At 34.9% G+C, this 19,256-nt stretch overlaps 1 protein-coding gene across 3 annotated transcripts in view; it reads right to left on the reverse strand.

Annotated features, from left to right (window-relative positions):
* Window positions 1-817: 817 nt before the first annotated feature.
* Window positions 818-19,256, reverse strand: part of LOC143152143 (synaptic vesicle glycoprotein 2B) — a 28,283-nt gene continuing 9,844 nt past the window's right edge. For 2 of the 3 annotated variants that reach the window (XM_076321950.1, XM_076321941.1), the window contains exons 2-11: window positions 16,068-16,118; window positions 14,069-14,230; window positions 9,835-9,997; window positions 9,637-9,758; window positions 8,729-8,967; window positions 7,655-7,981; window positions 7,436-7,580; window positions 6,240-6,399; window positions 3,516-3,643; window positions 818-2,086 (exon numbers count right to left, since the gene is read on the reverse strand). In XM_076321950.1, coding sequence (XP_076178065.1) covers window positions 2,019-2,086; window positions 3,516-3,643; window positions 6,240-6,399; window positions 7,436-7,580; window positions 7,655-7,981; window positions 8,729-8,967; window positions 9,637-9,758; window positions 9,835-9,997; window positions 14,069-14,230; window positions 16,068-16,118 — 1,565 coding nt within the window. In that variant the 3' untranslated portion in view covers window positions 818-2,018. Of the gene's footprint in view, window positions 2,087-3,515; window positions 3,644-6,239; window positions 6,400-7,435; window positions 7,581-7,654; window positions 7,982-8,728; window positions 8,968-9,636; window positions 9,759-9,834; window positions 9,998-14,068; window positions 14,231-16,067; window positions 16,119-16,199; window positions 16,555-19,256 lie in introns of those variants that run through there. The other variant, XM_076321956.1, reaches the window with a different exon arrangement.

A 19,256-nucleotide genomic window follows, 5' to 3' on the forward strand; every position in this document is an offset into this window, starting at 1 on the left:
TTTGCTGATTAGCCGATATAGTTAATTTAGACGGAAGATTGACGATTGTGGAAGTAAAGATCTAAGAAATTCAGATCCAGAGAATAGTCCTCGATACATTTTGCTCACTATTTCTTCAGCATTTCCTAATATAATGAATTATACGTTAAAAATAGTAATCGTCTTGAATCCACGTTGGCAGACATACGGAAAGCGGCAATCATTTACATTAAATAATGTTCGTACAGTTATATGTACCACTTCTCGCTTTTCGTAGGTGTCGTGGCAATGACCGAATGATTTCGCCATTCTTGCTATTACGTAATTCTTTAGACTTGTCTAGTAAATTGTTCAGAATTTTTTACCCTCTTAAAGTGTACAGTTACCGATGTCCGCGATAAAAAGATGCGTTTAGATTCAGTTAATTACACTTGTCTTCTTGATGCAACGAAATTTCTTTCCCATAACCAATTACATTGCAAGCTTTCAATCTACTCGTTGTTATTCCACAGGCTGTCACGTTTACAGTTACTCGATTAAATTATGCACATTATGCGCATATTGTGAATTATTCAGAATCTCTGCACGGAGCAGAAAATATGGTTGCCGAAACAGGTCCCTTGAACGAATTATTCTGTATTTCTTCATTTTCATGTTGCGTAAGACCAGTAGACCCAAGTGAAGGAACGTTTTTACAAATTGTCATTGATGTTTTTTTCATAATTTTTTTTTTCGTCGTTTTTATTCAATCCTACTAAATTTACGTTCAGTACAATTACCCACTGAACTTGGGGCAACTTCAGGTTCGAGCGGGATAAAAAGTACAGCAATTAGTCGATTCGATACGAATACTTTTTTTATTGCACTTCAATGGCCGGCATATAAACAGTCTACAATATAAAAAGTCTCGTACATAGAAAAACAGAGTATAAGATAAAACGCGTTGAAAATGTGATCGGCGTTCTAAGTGGCGATCCGCCTATCGGTAGAATCAAGCTCTTTATTATTATACAATTACGTTAAAGTCGAATATCGTACCGCTTGCATTTACAATAGGAGATCGTTGTGATAAACATTTAATTGAGCATTTTCTTCTTGCTTGGTTGTTCTTAACGCGATTAAGTACGTTAATCTACAGTTCAAAGTTCTTTAACAATACGACGAGAGAAAAGCCACCATCTATCGTTAAATCCAAGATTGATCGCGGAATCTGTATAATTTATCAAATGAACTTTTCTTATAATTTATGGCAACAAGTGACGAGTAAATGTGTATTTTTGTTTTATCACGATGGGGTATGACTCTCTTCGACGTTAGATGTTGAAACCAAAGAGTACATAATCCAAGCAATTAAAGAAAAATATTCCTAGAATGTTAGTAATTAGTATAAATGTTAAGGGATAGACTCTCTGTTATTCTCTCGTTGGGTATTTGCAAAAATCCTATGCGTTTCGCGAAATAAGTAAGTAAATATTAGTTCTAACTAATATGAGTCACACCTATGTAAAAGCACATTCTTACAATAGTGAAAGTTTTTTTCGTAAGAGATTCAGTTAATTACACTTGTCTTCTTAAAGTACTTTTCCTAAACTTTTACACTAAAGTGTTCGTTCGTGACGTGAGAAAATATACGTAATGTACGATATTAATCGCGTTCGGACGTGTATTTCCCTATCTTAAATATGCAGAACGCGCACTGCTCGAAATAAGTAGAAAATTGTGTTTTTGAACAATAAAAAATAACGAGGGAAATTTCAAAGATAACAAAATCACCGCGCGTTTAAGTACCGCTTAAGTAATATTTCGACTTACATATTCAATATCTTACCGAACGATAAAATTATGTAAGTAGTACTTGGGATTGTTTCGAGCAGTGTGAACGATTCGTGTATAAGTAGATACCTAGATTTTCTTTCTACATGAAATGCATGTACATTGTGTTAAAGTATGGCCTTAGATGTTTATAATACGGTGTTACGAATACAAAAGATTTCTAGTTTCTTTTATTTTCTGTATAGCCACACGGAGTTCTACTTTCGTTAGGATTTCTCGTTGTCTGTGGTCACCTTCTTTCTGCCTGGCGTGAACAGAGCAAGTATTCCGCTCACTGAAACACAATATAATAATTCTTAACACTAGATTTACCAACCGGTCGAAATGACTGATTTCAATTGTTTTTACAAAGAAATTTCCTTCAAATTTCGTAGCATTTCTCAAAAGCTGTTATAACTATTTTTTATTCTATAGATATAATCAGTTTCATAAATGCCCTCTTGTTTCTCGATCATCGATTTCCCCGAGATACATTTGAGGAACACCTTGATATACTGGAATCTATCGGTAGTTCTAGTGTTAATGTTGTGCGATTGTAAATATCAATTCATTCCAAATCTTATTTAATTAGAAGACGCAGTATATTGTTTGTCGGTTAAGGTTGTAAATAGCCTAAAAAAGTAACATTTAATTTACTTATATGGCGAAGTAAAGATGAAGTTAGGTGTAGACTATAGTGAGGTCTATATAATCCTCTTATAGTATTGGTTATCTCAGTAGGTGCATAAACCTCGATAGTTGTTTAGGAACTTTCAATCCCATTGTGTACGACTATCGAGGTTAACTTACAAATTTTATATAAATTTATAAATTGATTATAAATTAACGAAAAATGTAGAAAATAATAAACATTGTGTACAAAATTTGTTAATTTATAAACTATTTCTAAATGTATAACAAATATAATGAGTAAGTGACACGAGATACGTCTAATACGAAACAACTGATACGGGAATCGGTATCAGTACTATAACCACAATCGACATATTCAGTATCTGTATGGACTTCATGGTTAAACAAAAATTACTTGTTTAACGCAACGGATAACTAACAGTTAACTTTTTATTTAGAATTGATATCTACCGCGCTTGACTTTCCAATTATGATCAACGCTAATTGAAATTGATCAATTAATAGAAACTGTAATGTATGTTATTACTGTCTAAAAATTATTATAACGTATCATATATTTTATAGTATCTTATATTTTTTTATCCTTGCATGTACTGTACTTTTGAATATCTTACTATGACAATGAACTAGATTAATTCTTTATCAAAATCGATGGTTTTATTATTTGTTTCTTGTAATATTTTTGTAATACCCTTACTAGCATACTTTTAGAAGAGGTATTACTTCTAAAAATGTACTTTAATAATAAAAAAAAAAATTATTTTATCCAAAACACTGTAAAATATTTGTTCTACAAAAGAACTGTATGCATTTAAGAAAGAAACTTTATATTTCTACCGACTAGAGTAAGTGCAAATATTGGCAAACAATTAGGTCCTTTAACACCATTACAAATAAATATATACAGTGGAATAATTTCTCAAATTTCGTTGTGTTAGGATATCAATGCAATTCACCGTATAAAAAAAAAACAGTGACTGATATTTTAACATAAATAAGATATTATTTACACTTTTACAGGTATGTTCTATTATTTTTTAAGAATTATGGGCTTTAATTTTTATACGTACAAAAGAGTTGAGCGGCCACTATGATGATCACTAAAGTGCAGTAATCGTCGATTAAGTACCCAATCATCAGAGTACCACTTATAGCACCTATGCGACTGATGAAAGCAGACAAACCAGCCGCAATTGCCCTGAAAAAGAGTCTTTGTTCATTCAGTGCCCTTAGATCAAGTAGAGAATAAAAATGTTTAACAAGACAGAAGCAACAGGAGGCTAAATTTAAAAAATTCCATTGAACAAGTGTATTTTCTTAGATAGGATACTAGAAAAACACGATACGGTCTTTAGACGATAATAATTTTTTCATATCGACACAGGTATTATGTCCCGAATGGCATTGAAATGCAACACGCTTAAAAATATTTTAAACTAACACGTTACAATATTTCCTGAATGGAGTAAAATCGTTTCGACTCGATCATATGATTATAAATAGCTAGATAGAAGAAAGGAAATATTATAGCTGGATATTTATATCGTTGATAAGCTTCGATCGATAAGCCATCGAAAAAAACAAACATTCAAGTGTCGTCGTCCGATGATACCGAACACATGCAAGTTTACTTTATCGGGAACTGATCAGAATATTATGCCGCTCGAAATGGGGAATCACCTATTTAAATGATTATCGTTCGTCGAGATATTTAAAACGCTATGAAAGGCATTCGGTAAAAATATTAATAAATATTGTGTATTTTCTTTTTATAACGGATGTGCAGACTTGATATTTTAATTCTGTCGAGTAATTATATTTGGTTGGCAATAAACATTGTAACAAACAATCAAAAAACAACCGTATTGCCATTGATAAGACAATGTTTTATGGTACGATCAAAGTTGAACATGCACGTATAAATCGAGAAAATCCTTCCTGTTGATTGTACTCTACACGTCTTCAAAACAACTTGTACGTAGATATACATCACTCTGTGCACAATTCTTGTGTTTTGAATTTATTAGACATTTTCATGACACAAATGCATCACAGTTTGGGAATTATTTAAAAACATAGTTATTTACGACCGATTTACCGATAATTTTATATTAAGAAAAATGTAATCAGAGTCGAGGTATACTTAGTCATCGATAATAGGAACTACTTCAATTACAAAATTGCACAATAAACAAAGCCAGAAATAAAAATTTTAATATACAGGGTGTTCCATTTCAAGTTTATCACGCAATTATCCCTTAAATTATATCTTGTTTCAAACAATTTTTCAAATAAATTTTATCCTGATTTGGGAAGGATATCACCATATCTTATGGTGGTCACAAATCTTCTCTAGGTGGATGTGTTTCCGAGATTTTAAGGTGACCTTTGTTTTTTCTTTTTATAGAACTGTATGTTTTTATTTACATAAACGTGTCATTCGATCTGAGACGAATTTATCGATTTATAATACGTTGGTTTTTCAAGGTCGTTTAAGGTTATTTAATATCGTTAAAAAATTATCTTGGTTGTACACCCAAAAATTGATCCTTACCATAGTTATTCGTCAATTCGGTCGTAAACATGATGGCAACTGAGTTTAACACTAATGATATGATTTATCGCTTTTCATTGTATTTGCAAACAGGTAATTTGTTGCTAGCATGTTCTAATTGCTTTGCAAGTATCCGTATCGTTATGACTGACACAACGTGTTCTTGGTTTCGATAACGATTATATTTACGACTAATAAAATTATCAACATAATTCTAATTTTCCAGGAAGAATACACCAGTCGTAAAAATATGAAGGATCGGATTAAAGATACCTGCCTACAAATTAGTAAAGAAACACTCGTGAACGTGGAACTTTTATATAGAAACGAAATAAATCAGTACATTAATGTTAGAAAAATACGAGAGATAAAGGACCATTTCAACGAAAGTAAATTTTTAACGGCAATAAATGACCTTGGCGAATCAATATATTATAGATGAATAAATTCGTCTCGGAGTGGGCTACACCTTTGCCTAAATAAAAACATATAATTCCGTATTAAAAAAAAGTAAAGATAATGAAATCTCAAAAGCACGTTCACTTGGAGAAGATTTGTGATCATTATAAAACACCACCCTCCTTCCTTCCCAGAAAAAGGGTAAAATTTATTTAAAACATGTTTATACCGAACTATAGTTTGGAAGATAATTGTATGCATAACTTTAAATGGGAGACAATACAATATGGTTGACATCATACACACTGCAATTTATAAAGTGGGTTACATAAAGTGGTGTAACAGTTTTATCGGGAATTACTTGATGTAACAATAAAGTTTTCTTAGAAATTATTGGTTTCCAGATCTAATCTAGGCTCATCAATCTATCTCATGATTTTACTTACACTTACCACATGGTTTTATTCAGATATAACCTATTCCCTACTTACACATAAATTAGTCTTACTAAATAATCAGTGATGTTTAAACTAAACAGACCGGTCTAATTCAGGCTTAGGTGAAATCTAAATTAGTCCAAACTTGCATCTAATGCAACCCTAGATCAAACTGATAAACTTGACACATGGTCCTAAATTGGCCCAATCGTGTCTTATCTCGAATACACAGAGTCAACTTGATTCAATCCTAACTTACACCCAATTTAAGTTTAATTTAAAGACTCCACGAAAGTATGTTGTCGCTGTCCCTAATAGTTCCTGAGAAAATAACTCGTTATTTTTCAATCGTATACAATGTTCGAAATGTATAAGCGCTGAAAACAATCGTTATGGACAAATACCTTAAATGCGTTGGATAGAGGTCCACTAGGAGGCAGTATACAACGCTGAGGCAGACGGACGTGATCGATTCATAAGCGCAAGAGAGTATCAAGTTTTCAGTGGACGTCTTCACCAGGAAGAGACAACCTGTCACGACAGCAGGCACGAAAGCGGTTATCACTGAAACGAAAAAAAAAAAAAAAGAAATCAACATATTTCAAAAAGTGTACGGTTCCAGTTAATGTCAACTATCAGTTGTGTAGCTCAACAAATTAAATAAGATCTCTGGATTCAATTCGACACTCGTTAGCTAGCTTGTAGATTTATCTTTGGATCTAATCGTTAGTCCAAGTTCAAATCCATTCTTAGTCTTACTTTTTTTTAAACAGTATTATCTAACACCCTCTACCTAAGTTCCAGGTCTAGACCAGTATTACCCAGCAATAGCCATCCTTAATGCCAATTAAGACCATGTGCTTGATTTTCCTTCCACCCCCCTCCCCATCCTCTGCACACAGTATATTTATGTTGTCAAAGAAACTGCACGACGTTAAAGAAACAGTCTGATGTTTCCAGTGTGCCTTCCAATCGCGTCAAAGTCTTTCAGTGGGTAGGCTTTGCATTTGATATATTTCGAGGAATCCCGCACGAGTTTCGATCTCCAAGAAACCGCGAGAGTCTGTAGCAGAGTTCCCTCATGCAAAGAAAAAAGAAAACCACGACAAAATAATGTCCGTCATAAGAAAATTCAAAGACGCTGCACACGACCAATACCAATGTGTTCAGTAGTATCATGTCCAGGTGGGAGTGGAAAAATTCCAGAAGTCTCTTGAGACCTAGTTTGGATAGTACTGGACTAAACGATAGTTAAACCATCTGGTCCCATTTCTGTCATTTCACATTTAAGTCAATACCTCAGAGGTCTTATTAAACTTATTACACTATACATAACGTTGAATATCAAATATTTGTATAATCAAGGAACACAGACTTTAGGTACTTAAACCTTACTGAATAATTAATGTCCAATTCAATCGTACTTCTGGACCTCTTTTTTGGATCTGATAGTCCAGAATTGGCTACATAAACTGCTTCTAATTCAACATGACTGTGTTGTATTTTACATCGTTGCTAAGGTTCCAATTGTATGATACCCAATATGCTACATGGCTGATAGTCAACGAGTATTTACTTATAAAAAAAGAGGTCTACTTACCGAGGAAGAATTTGTATCCTACATAATTAACAAAAAGTGGCAATATCAGACCCGTTGGAATGCAAGAGGCTCCTAAAATGAACGTATGGACGAATACGCTAGTTTGTACTCTGGAATCGCAATTAAACGGGTCGTCTGACAGCACCTATGCCAGACAATAAAGTTAGGCACGTAAAAGGTAGGGTACAAAGAAAAGACTTTTAAGGTTTGAACACTTACCTTTGCTGTACTGTTCTTTGCGTTGTTTAGGGTGCAGACGCTGGCCGTTTGATTAGGATACATCTCTTGAAAGTCCGCGTATCTGTGAAATAACTCAGGCAGCCATAACGTGAGCGTGTAATAGGACGATGTGACGAAACAGGCAATCAAACACATGACTATAGTTCTACACAGGAACGGTGGTTTCAGTATCATCACGGTTTTCGTCCAAATATCCTTTATCATCAATTGGAAGGATTTCTCGTCAACGTCCTCCCGATTCCTCATGTGCATTATTCGATGCACCAAGTCGTTAAGATTATTGTTCCCACAGTTTCGGAGTTTCGTCTGAAAAGTAGTTTGTGTTTTCTTAGTACAGTTTATCTGCTAACTCGATCGAAGACATTTAATATGCATTACTGAGAAAAATTAGCCAACCAATCGACTTAATGTGTGAACTAGGAATGTATGAGAGCTTGCATAACTTGTTTAATATATTTCTTATTGAATCGGAGGAGATCTGCGTTCTAATTGTTTTCAACAATTGTTTATTCGACGAATTATGTGTCGAGAAACAGTTTTATACGCATTTAGAATGTCAATGTTCCCTACTATCACTCCTCGGTATGTGACCAACTCTCGACTAATTACTAGGCAGTAAATCGCGTTTGCTATTGTGACAGGAATCTTTAATTGTGTTGAGAAAATTTCATTTAATGACCATTTAGAAACACCCGAAAAAACAATACCATCTTAAATCATTTATTTAATCAAACTCACGAATAAATAGCGTAGCAAAGTACTGATCGCTAGATCTCATCCTTTCGTCGTAATGTGTAATTTTAGGCAATCTGATTTTTCTATTTGAAAAAAAATCACGAAAAAGAAAAATTTTTCGTACGGAGTAATTTCTTCTGTTCTAGAGAACACTGGTCATAAACAATGCAGTGTGAGAATCACTTCGAGTAGTTGTGAAAAGGCGATTGAAGGAAGTTTTCTGGGAAAGTGGAGATTACCGCATGACCTTCCAGTTGCTTAGAAAGTTACTTCTCAGTATAGTAGCTGACCATTATTACTCGAGGTGGAATCACTTACTATATATTCCTTCGGAGGTTCCCCACTGTTCTCCGAATACATTCTCATCAATACGTCTAACATTTGGACGTTTTGTCCAGTCTCGGCGAGATACTTGGGCGTCTCGGGGAAGAATAACAGCCACGTGCCAGTGAGCAAGGCTGGCAGCGAGCATATAAAGACGAAAAGATTCCACGAATGAAAAACTACACCTCCGATTCCAATGTTCACTTCCAGTGGAATGATAATCCAACCAACGCCTGAAATTTTTCAAACGCTTAACAAAGTTTATACAAACACGTGACATATTTCTTTCGTTCAAAAATGTTCGTTTAACAAAGATGGCGATAAAATCTTTTCTTTCCTTTTCGAGGATTTTGGGTTCAATAAACTCCTTCGAATAATGCAATACACGATAAAAATTCTTTAACCAAACGAACTGACACAATCGTTCCAAGTTACAATTTCATTTAACATCTATGTTTGTACAGAAAATTAAAATTTGAATATTCCTGCTGCGTTCGTATGTGAATTATAATTCTATATGGTTTTTATACCGTAGTATTGATACATCTTCTCAAGATGAATCACTCTGAACTTTGAAAGTGAACGAAAATATTTACTGTGTCAATATTTTCATCGAATACAGTTAACTCTTCGATTCGAAGTATATCGCGCGCGCGCGCGCGCACGTGTGTGTGTATGTGTGTGTGCGCGCGCGGGTGTGTAAATAACTTTTAGTCAATAGCGAGGAGAATCGAAAGGCATTATCCCGTAAAACATTGAACGTCTTTTCATTGCGTGTAGTCATGCTGATTACGTTTAATCAGAGTTTATATTATTCTGCCGTAATGGAGTACCACTGAACCCTAAGAAAAGGAAATACACTTATAGTACGTAAACAATTAGATTTTGTGTAAAGTATTTACCTGCCAGAATGATCATTCCTACTACCCAGGCCATCTCCATCCAAGAGAGCATCTTGTCGCGATATTTGGTCGGTTGAAATTCACCCAAATATAGAAAAATTACAGCCGACTGTCCATTCATCCTGAAAACGAGAATCTCTTGTTATCATTTGTTAAGAAAGCTAACCACTCGAGAAAAATAACACGTATCGTACTAACGCTGCACCGCTCAGGAATTTTAAGAACAAGAATACCCAATAGAGAGGCACCACTGACGCCAATAACTCCGAGATTCCATGGAGAAACAAAGCAACCAACAGGGACATCCTTCGTCCTTTTATGGCCGCGTAGCATCCCCAGATGTAGGAACCAGCCAACATACCTATAAATTTATGTAATTATTCGGATGCACAAGAATTTTAGTACGTGCAGCCCCCATGATTGCACGAAACCTCAATTGTTGCGCCTCTTTAACGAATAGAAGGGGTGTTCAATTAGCAATGAATGAAATTTGAAAGTCTTTTATATCTTAGCGAAGATATACTATACAAGTAGAGTTTCTTATTAGATTGTTAACCTTGACAATTACGGACATTGCCAGTATCATTTTTTGTTTTCTTACAACTATCGAGGTTCCACTATAGTTTAACGATTAAATAACCGTTGACGAGGTACAGAAGTTAACCTTAACTGTATTGTTTGCATTTTAACTGCAGTGTTCTCTACGAGCTTAAAAATATACATAGATATTTGAAATAAAAAATAAGTAATTGACAAGATTGTGTCACAGAAAATCGAGGCAGTTTCTTCATAAATTTTGTATAAATAAACAGAAATCGTTTTGGGTTCGTTGAACTTAAGTAGAACAACAGACCTTCTTGTTTTTTCATTTATTTATTTATTTACACCGGTACAAAACTCTCTCCTGTAATTATACGCTACGTGTTAGAGAATGTGCTGATGCATTGCACGTTAAGTAGAAAATGTACAGGATCGAATAACATTTAACGAAACTCACTTTCTAAATCAGACATCACTGGTATCAGGATAGTAGCGTTAATAAAATGATATTGAATTAAGAGAGAGGGACAACATCGAAAAGAACGAATAGATTGGCACGAGAAGACTCGAGGAAAATATTTATGCAATGAAAAGACGTTCAATGTCTTACGGGATAATGCCTTTCAATTCTCCTCGCTATTGATTGTAATCGGTAATAAATGATGCAATCGCTACGTATGATGCGAAGTTGTACTGTGACGCAAGGTAAGCCAATATACTTTTAGTGATTGCAGTACGATGCAAAATGGCTTGGAATTCGTATTCGATTGAGAGAAGTAAATAAATGATTACCATTTTTGTGTGAAAACCTTTGATAAAAGCGAACAGGGAAAAGAACAGTTGTTAGCAGAATATGCAACTTTATTGCTTGAGTATTTCAAGCAATTTTTTTTTTTTTTTTATTAACTCGTTTAATTTGATATTCAATGCTTTCACGCGACGTTAGACAGTGTTTACATAAAACGTGCGAATGTATTGTAGAAAAGTGAAAAGAAGGGAGACGAGCCACGTTCTGGCATGATACGAGTCCCCAAGGTTTAATTATTTACATTCACGTCGGTAACAGTGTTGCCCAGTCGAATGGAATGCGTTTCATCGTGTTCCTATTGTGCCATTCGTTAACGTACAAAGTGTTCCAAAAGTGGCCGAAATGCTACCGCAATTAATCATTTTTCTCACACGAAGAATTTTGAAAAGGAATCATCAACGATATTCACCATTTGTCATGTTCGAAGTGAACGAGTAGTTAGAAGAAAATAACGAAATTGTGTTTCCTGTTAAAAATTGTACAATTTTCCTATATCGTGTACAAAGACGTTCATTTTGACATCAGTTTGTGCATTCTGTTTCAAACCTATCGAAGGACTCGATCGTTCAAATGTTATGGAAAGCTACCTCCTGTTTACAAAAACGAGCACTATTGCTGACGGTAATGTCCTTTTTCTCGACCGTGGCTGTTGAACATTGCACGGCCCTGAGTGTACGCATGCTTTGGGAGATTCGTATAATTTACGTCGCGTTCCATTTAAAGACTTTTGCCTCGACGCTTTCGCGCAAGAATATTTCTCTTTGTTTCTCGCGCTCGAGAGTTGAAATCCGCGTCGAGTCGAGGGAAAAGCGCGTGAAACGTCCGTTATAAAAAAAAAAAAAAAAGAATAACACGAATGGCTGCCTATCTGAGGAGTACACACTTCCTTGGTCACATTCATAAATATTATACAAGATGTTTCATTATTGCGTTAGTTACAGAAATAACACAAACGATTGCTTATGTCCCAATAAGAACTTGGAATCTAGGAAGTACATACTTAATCACCTTCGTGATTATAGAATGTTTCGATGTTCGATTAGATCTATCATCCAGCCGAGTTGTACCTTATGTGTGCATAAGATACTTAACGTTGAGCGAAAATTTAAAAATGGAGCCATTCGTTAAACGTGACAAGTGGTATATTTAAAGTGATATAAGAAAAATATACTGTCGCAGTTGTTAAACTCCACAATGCTCGAGGTAATTAATAAACAATGACGAACGAAACGGTGAACAACCAAAGACTGAATATTTTATTTTTGTAATATCGTTAAGTATTATTAATCATCGAGTTCAAGGGTTAAGTATTATTGATCGTCAACTTTAAGGACATTTACGTGTACATATTGTCGTTTAAGTTGAATTGATTTCTACATAATGCGTAATAAAGACGTTATTGTTATTATTAATGAACAGAACATCGGGGATAGATTCAACGCAGAAAAATATTGAAGAAATTTCTATAAACACGGGCAACCCATTTTGAAACGACGCGTACAGTCGTGGCAACTGTGGTGGTTAGATAGATAGAAGGGCGTGTGCGTGCCTCCCGAAAGGCACGCAAGAAAGACTAATTCCAGCGATAAGGCGGATACTTTCCCTGATTGCACACGCATGCTACGTCAACGTCCATGCCAAACAAAGAAGAAAAAATGAACGAAGAACGATTCTACGAAACATTCTACATAGAAAGTTACTATCAATATCGAATCGTTTGATGAATCATTAAACGTTAAATAAATGATATTTACCGTAAGAGAAACAAAAGGCGAGTAATATATTTAGTACAATTTCGTCGTGCGAAAATTTAAAAATGGTGCCGTTCGTTAAACGAGACAAGTGGTATATTTGAAGCGGTATAAGAAAAATGCACTCTCGCAGTTGTTAAACTCCACAATGGTCGATGTTATTAATAAACAATGACGAACGAAACGGTAAACAACCAAAGACTAAATATTTTACTTTTACGATATTGTTAAGTATTATTACTTAACATTGAGCGAAATTTTAAAAATGGAGCCATTCGTTAAACGAGACAAGTGGTATATTTAAAACGATATAAGAAAAATGCACTCTCGCAGTTGTTAAACTCCACAATGGTCGATGTAATTAATAAACAATGACGAACGAAACGGTGAACAACCAAAGACTGAATATTTTACTTTTGTGTACAAAATTGTAATATTGTTAAGTATTATTAATCATCGACTTTAAGGGTTAGGTATTATTGATCATCAACTTTAGTGTTTTCCTTGAATTTTAAGGCACCTCCTCTAGGGTCGTGACAGGAAACAGAGTGTGAGTCATTGGAAACCGTTATCCGCAGAAAATTGCTTGTCGGTTGATTTCGGAAGAAAATGTTTCCGGTGAGTCAGTTCGTTTAATGTTGTCCACAACCTTTGTGCGTAGTTATAAATATCAAATTGGCAAATGTGCTTGAGTTCTGGCACGGGGACCAGCCAAAACAATGTTTTTTTTTTTTTTTAACGTCGACGGGAAAATTGATAGTTAGTAAACATATTTCTTCCGCAAGAAATGATAAAGTTTGAAACGGTTCACTTTCAATAGACGTGTTCGAGTACACGAACAGTTAGGTAAAGTCAACACGGTGATGAAAATTATGGGACGTAAAGTGTGCAGATAAATAATATTAGAAAAGCACTGCCTTCTTTTCGTGAATAAGGAACGAAAATAGTTTACGAGCGGGAATAATGGCGCGTGATTGGTACGATTAACCCCCTACAGATACATTGTAATTTGGCACCTTAACTGGATACTACATTGGCTCTTCTAGAATCGACCTATTCGGTTGATTCGGTGCTAAAAAAAAATTCCTTCATCTTTTCGCAAATTCTTCGAGGTTCCACGAAACGTAATTTTATTTACACGGTTGTTCACGGTTGAAACAATAAAACCGATTAGATTACTTTCTAAACTTGGTGGAAGAGAGCGGGTAAAAAAATTCTCTCCACTTATTTTCGAATTTATCCGACGAGAGTGTTTCGACATTGTTGTTTTTAAACTACACTACATAACTTACACTATGTTCTCAATGGATTAAAATAAAGGATAATCGGTTACCTAACATCGGGGCAGCGCTTAGGCGGCCCTTGTCCATCGTAGTCATCTGAAAGTCGCATGCTGCTGAAGGCAATATGAATCCAATGCTGATTATGCTGAATGCCACATTCATAAAGATCAGACTGCTGACGGCCATAACCTTAAGGTTAAACTTGCCAAATCCTGCCGAGGGGAAAAAGTACAACAAAGAATTAATTAACGTCGTATGCATTGCTCTGTGCATAATCTGCCACAATGAACGAGCCGTCTTACTCGTCGATTTGTAACGAGAAAGAGAGAATCGAAGACGAGGGGATTACGCGCAGAGTGACGATCAATTTTTTTCATTTAAGAAAAAGTCAAGATCGTTTTAAAGTTACGATTTCAGACGATCTCGTTACAAAATTCGTAAGTGTCGCAGACAAGTTGAACCGAAGCGCGAGTACTAGAACCGTTTTACGGAATTTATTGCCGTTATTTTTATCGCGTGATAGAATAATCCGCGAGTAAATGGCACGATGTTTACAATAGTCTATCAGATGACGTTTACGATAGAGCTCGGTTATGTTTCGTCGTCTCGTTTTAAAATTTTCCAATGAAAATTTGTCTCGTTACGCTAGCCGACCTTGCGTTGTACGTTAGATACCAAATAGTAAACAATGAAGTGACCTTGAGATGTCCTCGACGCCACTGGAATATCCACTTAGAGATTGAAACAGGTCACCCCGTGTGTGGAAGTTTGTTCATTCGGGCATTTAAGGAATAACAATGAACTTACAGTCGGTCACAAAAGTCTATATGTATACATATATACAAGCTCCAGTGTTAGGTGGAGCCTGTTCTCAACAATGCTGTAGGTGTTAAAATGTTTTTGGTCGAAGCAAGAAATATTTTGAAAAGAATGATATTTACCAAACACGATTAAAAATGATATTTACAGGACACGGTGAAAAATATAAAATAAAATTTCACAATAAATATATTCGAAGTGTCACGTGTGCGTTGCAGTGTGCAAAAATTGTTTACATTGCTATAAATATTATTATATAGTCAGCTTTTCATTTCACACATGAAAAGTGCTACGACAACGTGCATCTATACTTTTTGGTTTGTCATAATATATTACATTAAGTTGGTGGCCATAAACTTGTGCGACTGACTGTACACTACTCAAAATAATAAAAGAAGAAAGCACCCGAAATACACTCCTTTTGTATCATTAAAATGTATAACATTATTTCTTTCGAATATTGTCAACATACTGAACATACTGACATTAATTAATAATCAAATAGACTGCAAAATTTTTCATAGGCCAACTAATTTTATAACTTATATACGTATTGTGCGTACAATTGTAATGTTTTCGTTGCAGTGTTGAACATTTATTAACATTTTAAATCAATTTTTGTATTTTAATCTATAATCGGTAGTTAATTTTAAAGACCCTAAAAATTGGATTGAAACGAAAAACATTGAAATTATGACAACGATTACGATCATCTGACGAGTTTAACAAACCCCACCAACAATTAACTTCGTGTACGTATATTCTTGATTCTTCTTTTGTTTTTTTTCTTTCAAAAATAAAAATCGTAAATTACACATTTCTTGGTTTAAACGCCAAACGGCCGCAAAAAAATACAAGCGTTCTATAAATATATTTTACGATGAAAACTGTCGCACGACCAAAAAAAAAAACAGGATTGGGAAACATTGCCCCAAATTCTCCGCAGAGGGAATCTTTCCGCTCGTTTCGAGCGGTGTATTTTTACGCGGTCGCTATCGATAAGCACAGAAGCCAACGATTTCAGTAAATATCTCGCAAACGTTACGCAAGAATTGCAGTGGGTTCCACGGAAATGCGATACGAAATCAGTGAGCACAGTTCGTTCGTCGCCCCGTTCGAAATTGTTCCCAGTTGCACGCGCAGCCAGCGACATGGTTGTCGAAATTGTCATCTTTATCAATTGCACGGACACGCAGCGGCTCGTTATTATCGAATCGAAACGAGGAATACCTGTTTGGTCAACGGCATCTTGAGCGACGCTTTCCGCTGTCTGCTTGGTGCCTGCGAACACAAGAAAATCATCGGTTATACGCAGAAGGGAACTGTAACTGTACAGGCTGGTGTGAAAGTCAGGCCGCATACTTTGCTACTCGTGGCAGGTTATTCCGAGAATAAAAACAATTCCTGGAGTACGGGTCCCGACGTGCACGCGGCGTCTCTGCCGACGGACAACAACACGAGACGTCACGACGAAGCTCCTCGGGGCCAAAGGACCCAAAGCTCACCCCTCCATTCCCCTCTCGAGGCATCTCTTTTCTATATACCATTTTTCGCGCTATTCGCTACTCTCTTCGTTCACAGTGGACCGAAACGGTCGAGACACGAATTAAATTCGTAAGCCACTGTTAGACCTTTTTTTGGGTCGTAGTAACGACCCAATTCTGATAACCGTTTTTATGTCGGAGATTTAATTTCAATTATGTGGTACTCATAATTATGCCTCACATATAAACAATTACTGTAGATATACGGATTTTTACAAGAGTGATTAAAAGAGCTTTTAAAATGTAAACAATTTAAGCGAGATCAAGGTTCTTAAAGCTATAATGTAACGTGTTATTGTATACAGTATACAATTTGTCAAAGAAATTTAAAACAAATTATTAATATGTAAAAATTGTTGATCATTATATTATGTAACATGCTCTGCAATTTTCATTTTCGATATTATTTAACACAATCGGTTCAAGTATATCGTTAACTAATTCTTCGTTCGCTTGGTTGTTGAAAGAGAATTTCATACTGATTCACACCGAACCGTCAAAGTATTCGTATTCAACTGAATTATTTTTTCTGAGACTAAAAATGGTCGATGTATCGGACTGACTATACTGATCGTGTATAAAATTGACTAGCAACGTTTCGAAACTGGTATAATTATAATTATAATTATACCTCCAGTACCATTGCAATTATAACATAATAAAACGGTTTTGTCATTATTAGTATGAAAAGAGGAAGATGGAAACACAATGGTTATTTTATGAAAAGAAACGTTTAAAGAACTAAGCCATCCTTTACTCTCATTTGCTATCTGATAATCGACCATTATTAAGATACGGCATTGTTAATGAGATATTGCTCGAATATTGGAGATGTACAAACTGTTCTTGGAGTCAAGTACTTGGATGTAATACAACAATGATAATATTGGACCCCGAGGTACAGCAAATGTATTACAGCTTATGAAGAATTAAACTTTTATTTTTTATTTCAAATACTTTTCGTTTGCGAATCACGAGTATCATATGCTTGTTATTTCACAAAAATAGCTACAGATCCTTTGTTCCATATGACAGTACATTACCAACATATTTAATGTTGACGTAATATTACACTCAAAATTCTTACTATTACACCAAATCTTAAGTAGGTTTCAAATGAGAAATATAGGGATTCGGGTAAGGACATTTTTCAAAAGGGTAAAATCTGTATATTTCTCTAAATGTTACATCTACTTGTAGTTAAAAAAAAAAACCCTCTTTAACACTGCATTGTTAGCTTTAACTAAACTTCTGTCTTTGAAGCTCTATCAACAAAATCTGGGTGATCTGTGGCATCTAGTTCTTATGCTGAAATTTAATTAATAGATTTAGGAATATATGGCTAAAATTTCATTGATTTTCGACGAGGTTGAAAATTCAAATTTAGTTCGTGTTTTGACAATTTTTAGCCACTATGTGGCAGTGGCCTGCTCGTCCAAGGCCGTGTGTGTTCGCACTATTCTTTGTTCTCATCGATCGACACGCGCTCGGCTTCGACGTACGGATCACATTGTTACATGAGCAAAACGGCCGTAACAAAATATTTAGATACTGTATCACTTTGTTTTAAAGATACAGTGGACTCCCGATTAACCGGCCCCGCTTTAACCAGCTATACTTTTATTGACATGAAAATTATCGACCAGAGGAAAAATTGTTGACATATTCCGTAATTATTCACTTTCTTGCGTAATTTTTGTCATATGTATTAGTCATTGTTTAAATAATCTTCCTCTTACTAATTTTTTTTCCATTCATACTAAATCTTTGAGTACAAGATTGTGTTATTCTTTCTCATTTTCCACGTCATAAACAAGCTTATATTACTATGTTTTCATTCCGGCTACGTTTGGTTGTTTTTGAAACAAAATGTACAGTCAGCGTAAAAAATATTCGTACAGCATCTAATTTCGGTAAAAATATCCACATATTCCTAGTAACCTCCGGAGTAAGTTCCGTAAGGAAATTGTACGATACCTGTATTTTTTATAAAGATATTAACGAATAACCAGAAATAGGCCAAAATATTTGCGTAAAAAGTATTTGTATAAATACTACTTTGTAAACAGTTTGTGAAAGCAAGAGACACGGACGTATATAAACAATACCGGCGTCAGTTGTGTTAGTGACATTAGTGTCAGCAGTAAACGAACTTAGACAATCGTAGAGAAAAGGAAAGGAAAGAAAGGAAAATTGTTATACAAGTCCATAATGAATGTAAAACACAAAATGAAATTTCTCGTATTGTGCGTAGATCAGGATCTACAGTGCTGGAAATGATCAATTGGTATAGCGAACGAAAAATATTAAGAAATAATAGTCGAGAAAGTGCGCGTAATAAGTTCGACGAATTAAAGAAAATCCAAAAACATTTGCTTCAGAAATTGCTGTTGATCTTAAAAGAGAACTGGATATTATTGTGAGCTCTAGTACAGTATGCAATCTTTGACTGAGAAAAGGATAATATGGAAAAATGGTCAGGAAAATGTGCTTTGTAAATGAAATTAACAGGAAGAAAAGATCGAATTTTGTGAAAAAAATATATCAATATGTCCCTGGATTTTTGGAAACGCATCACTTTCACGAATGAAAGTAAATTTGAAATATTTAGAAATGATGAACTTCCAAAATGTGGAGAAAGAAGAATATGTTATTTCAAAAAGAGAATTTCAATTTGGGGATACGTAAATGTGGTTGGTGCCAGATCACTTTATTTCACTGATGGAATCATGAATCACAACATGTATATCAACATCTTAAAACAGAATCTTTATTTAAGTGCAGAAAAAATGGACTTGAAAGATAATTTTATCCTTGTTCAAGACAACGACCCGAAACATACATACTGAGTACAACACATAGATGTGGATCCTAT

The sequence above is a fragment of the Ptiloglossa arizonensis genome, chromosome 1, assembly GCF_051014685.1.
Source record: "Ptiloglossa arizonensis isolate GNS036 chromosome 1, iyPtiAriz1_principal, whole genome shotgun sequence".
Taxonomy (NCBI): Eukaryota; Metazoa; Arthropoda; class Insecta; order Hymenoptera; family Colletidae; genus Ptiloglossa; species Ptiloglossa arizonensis.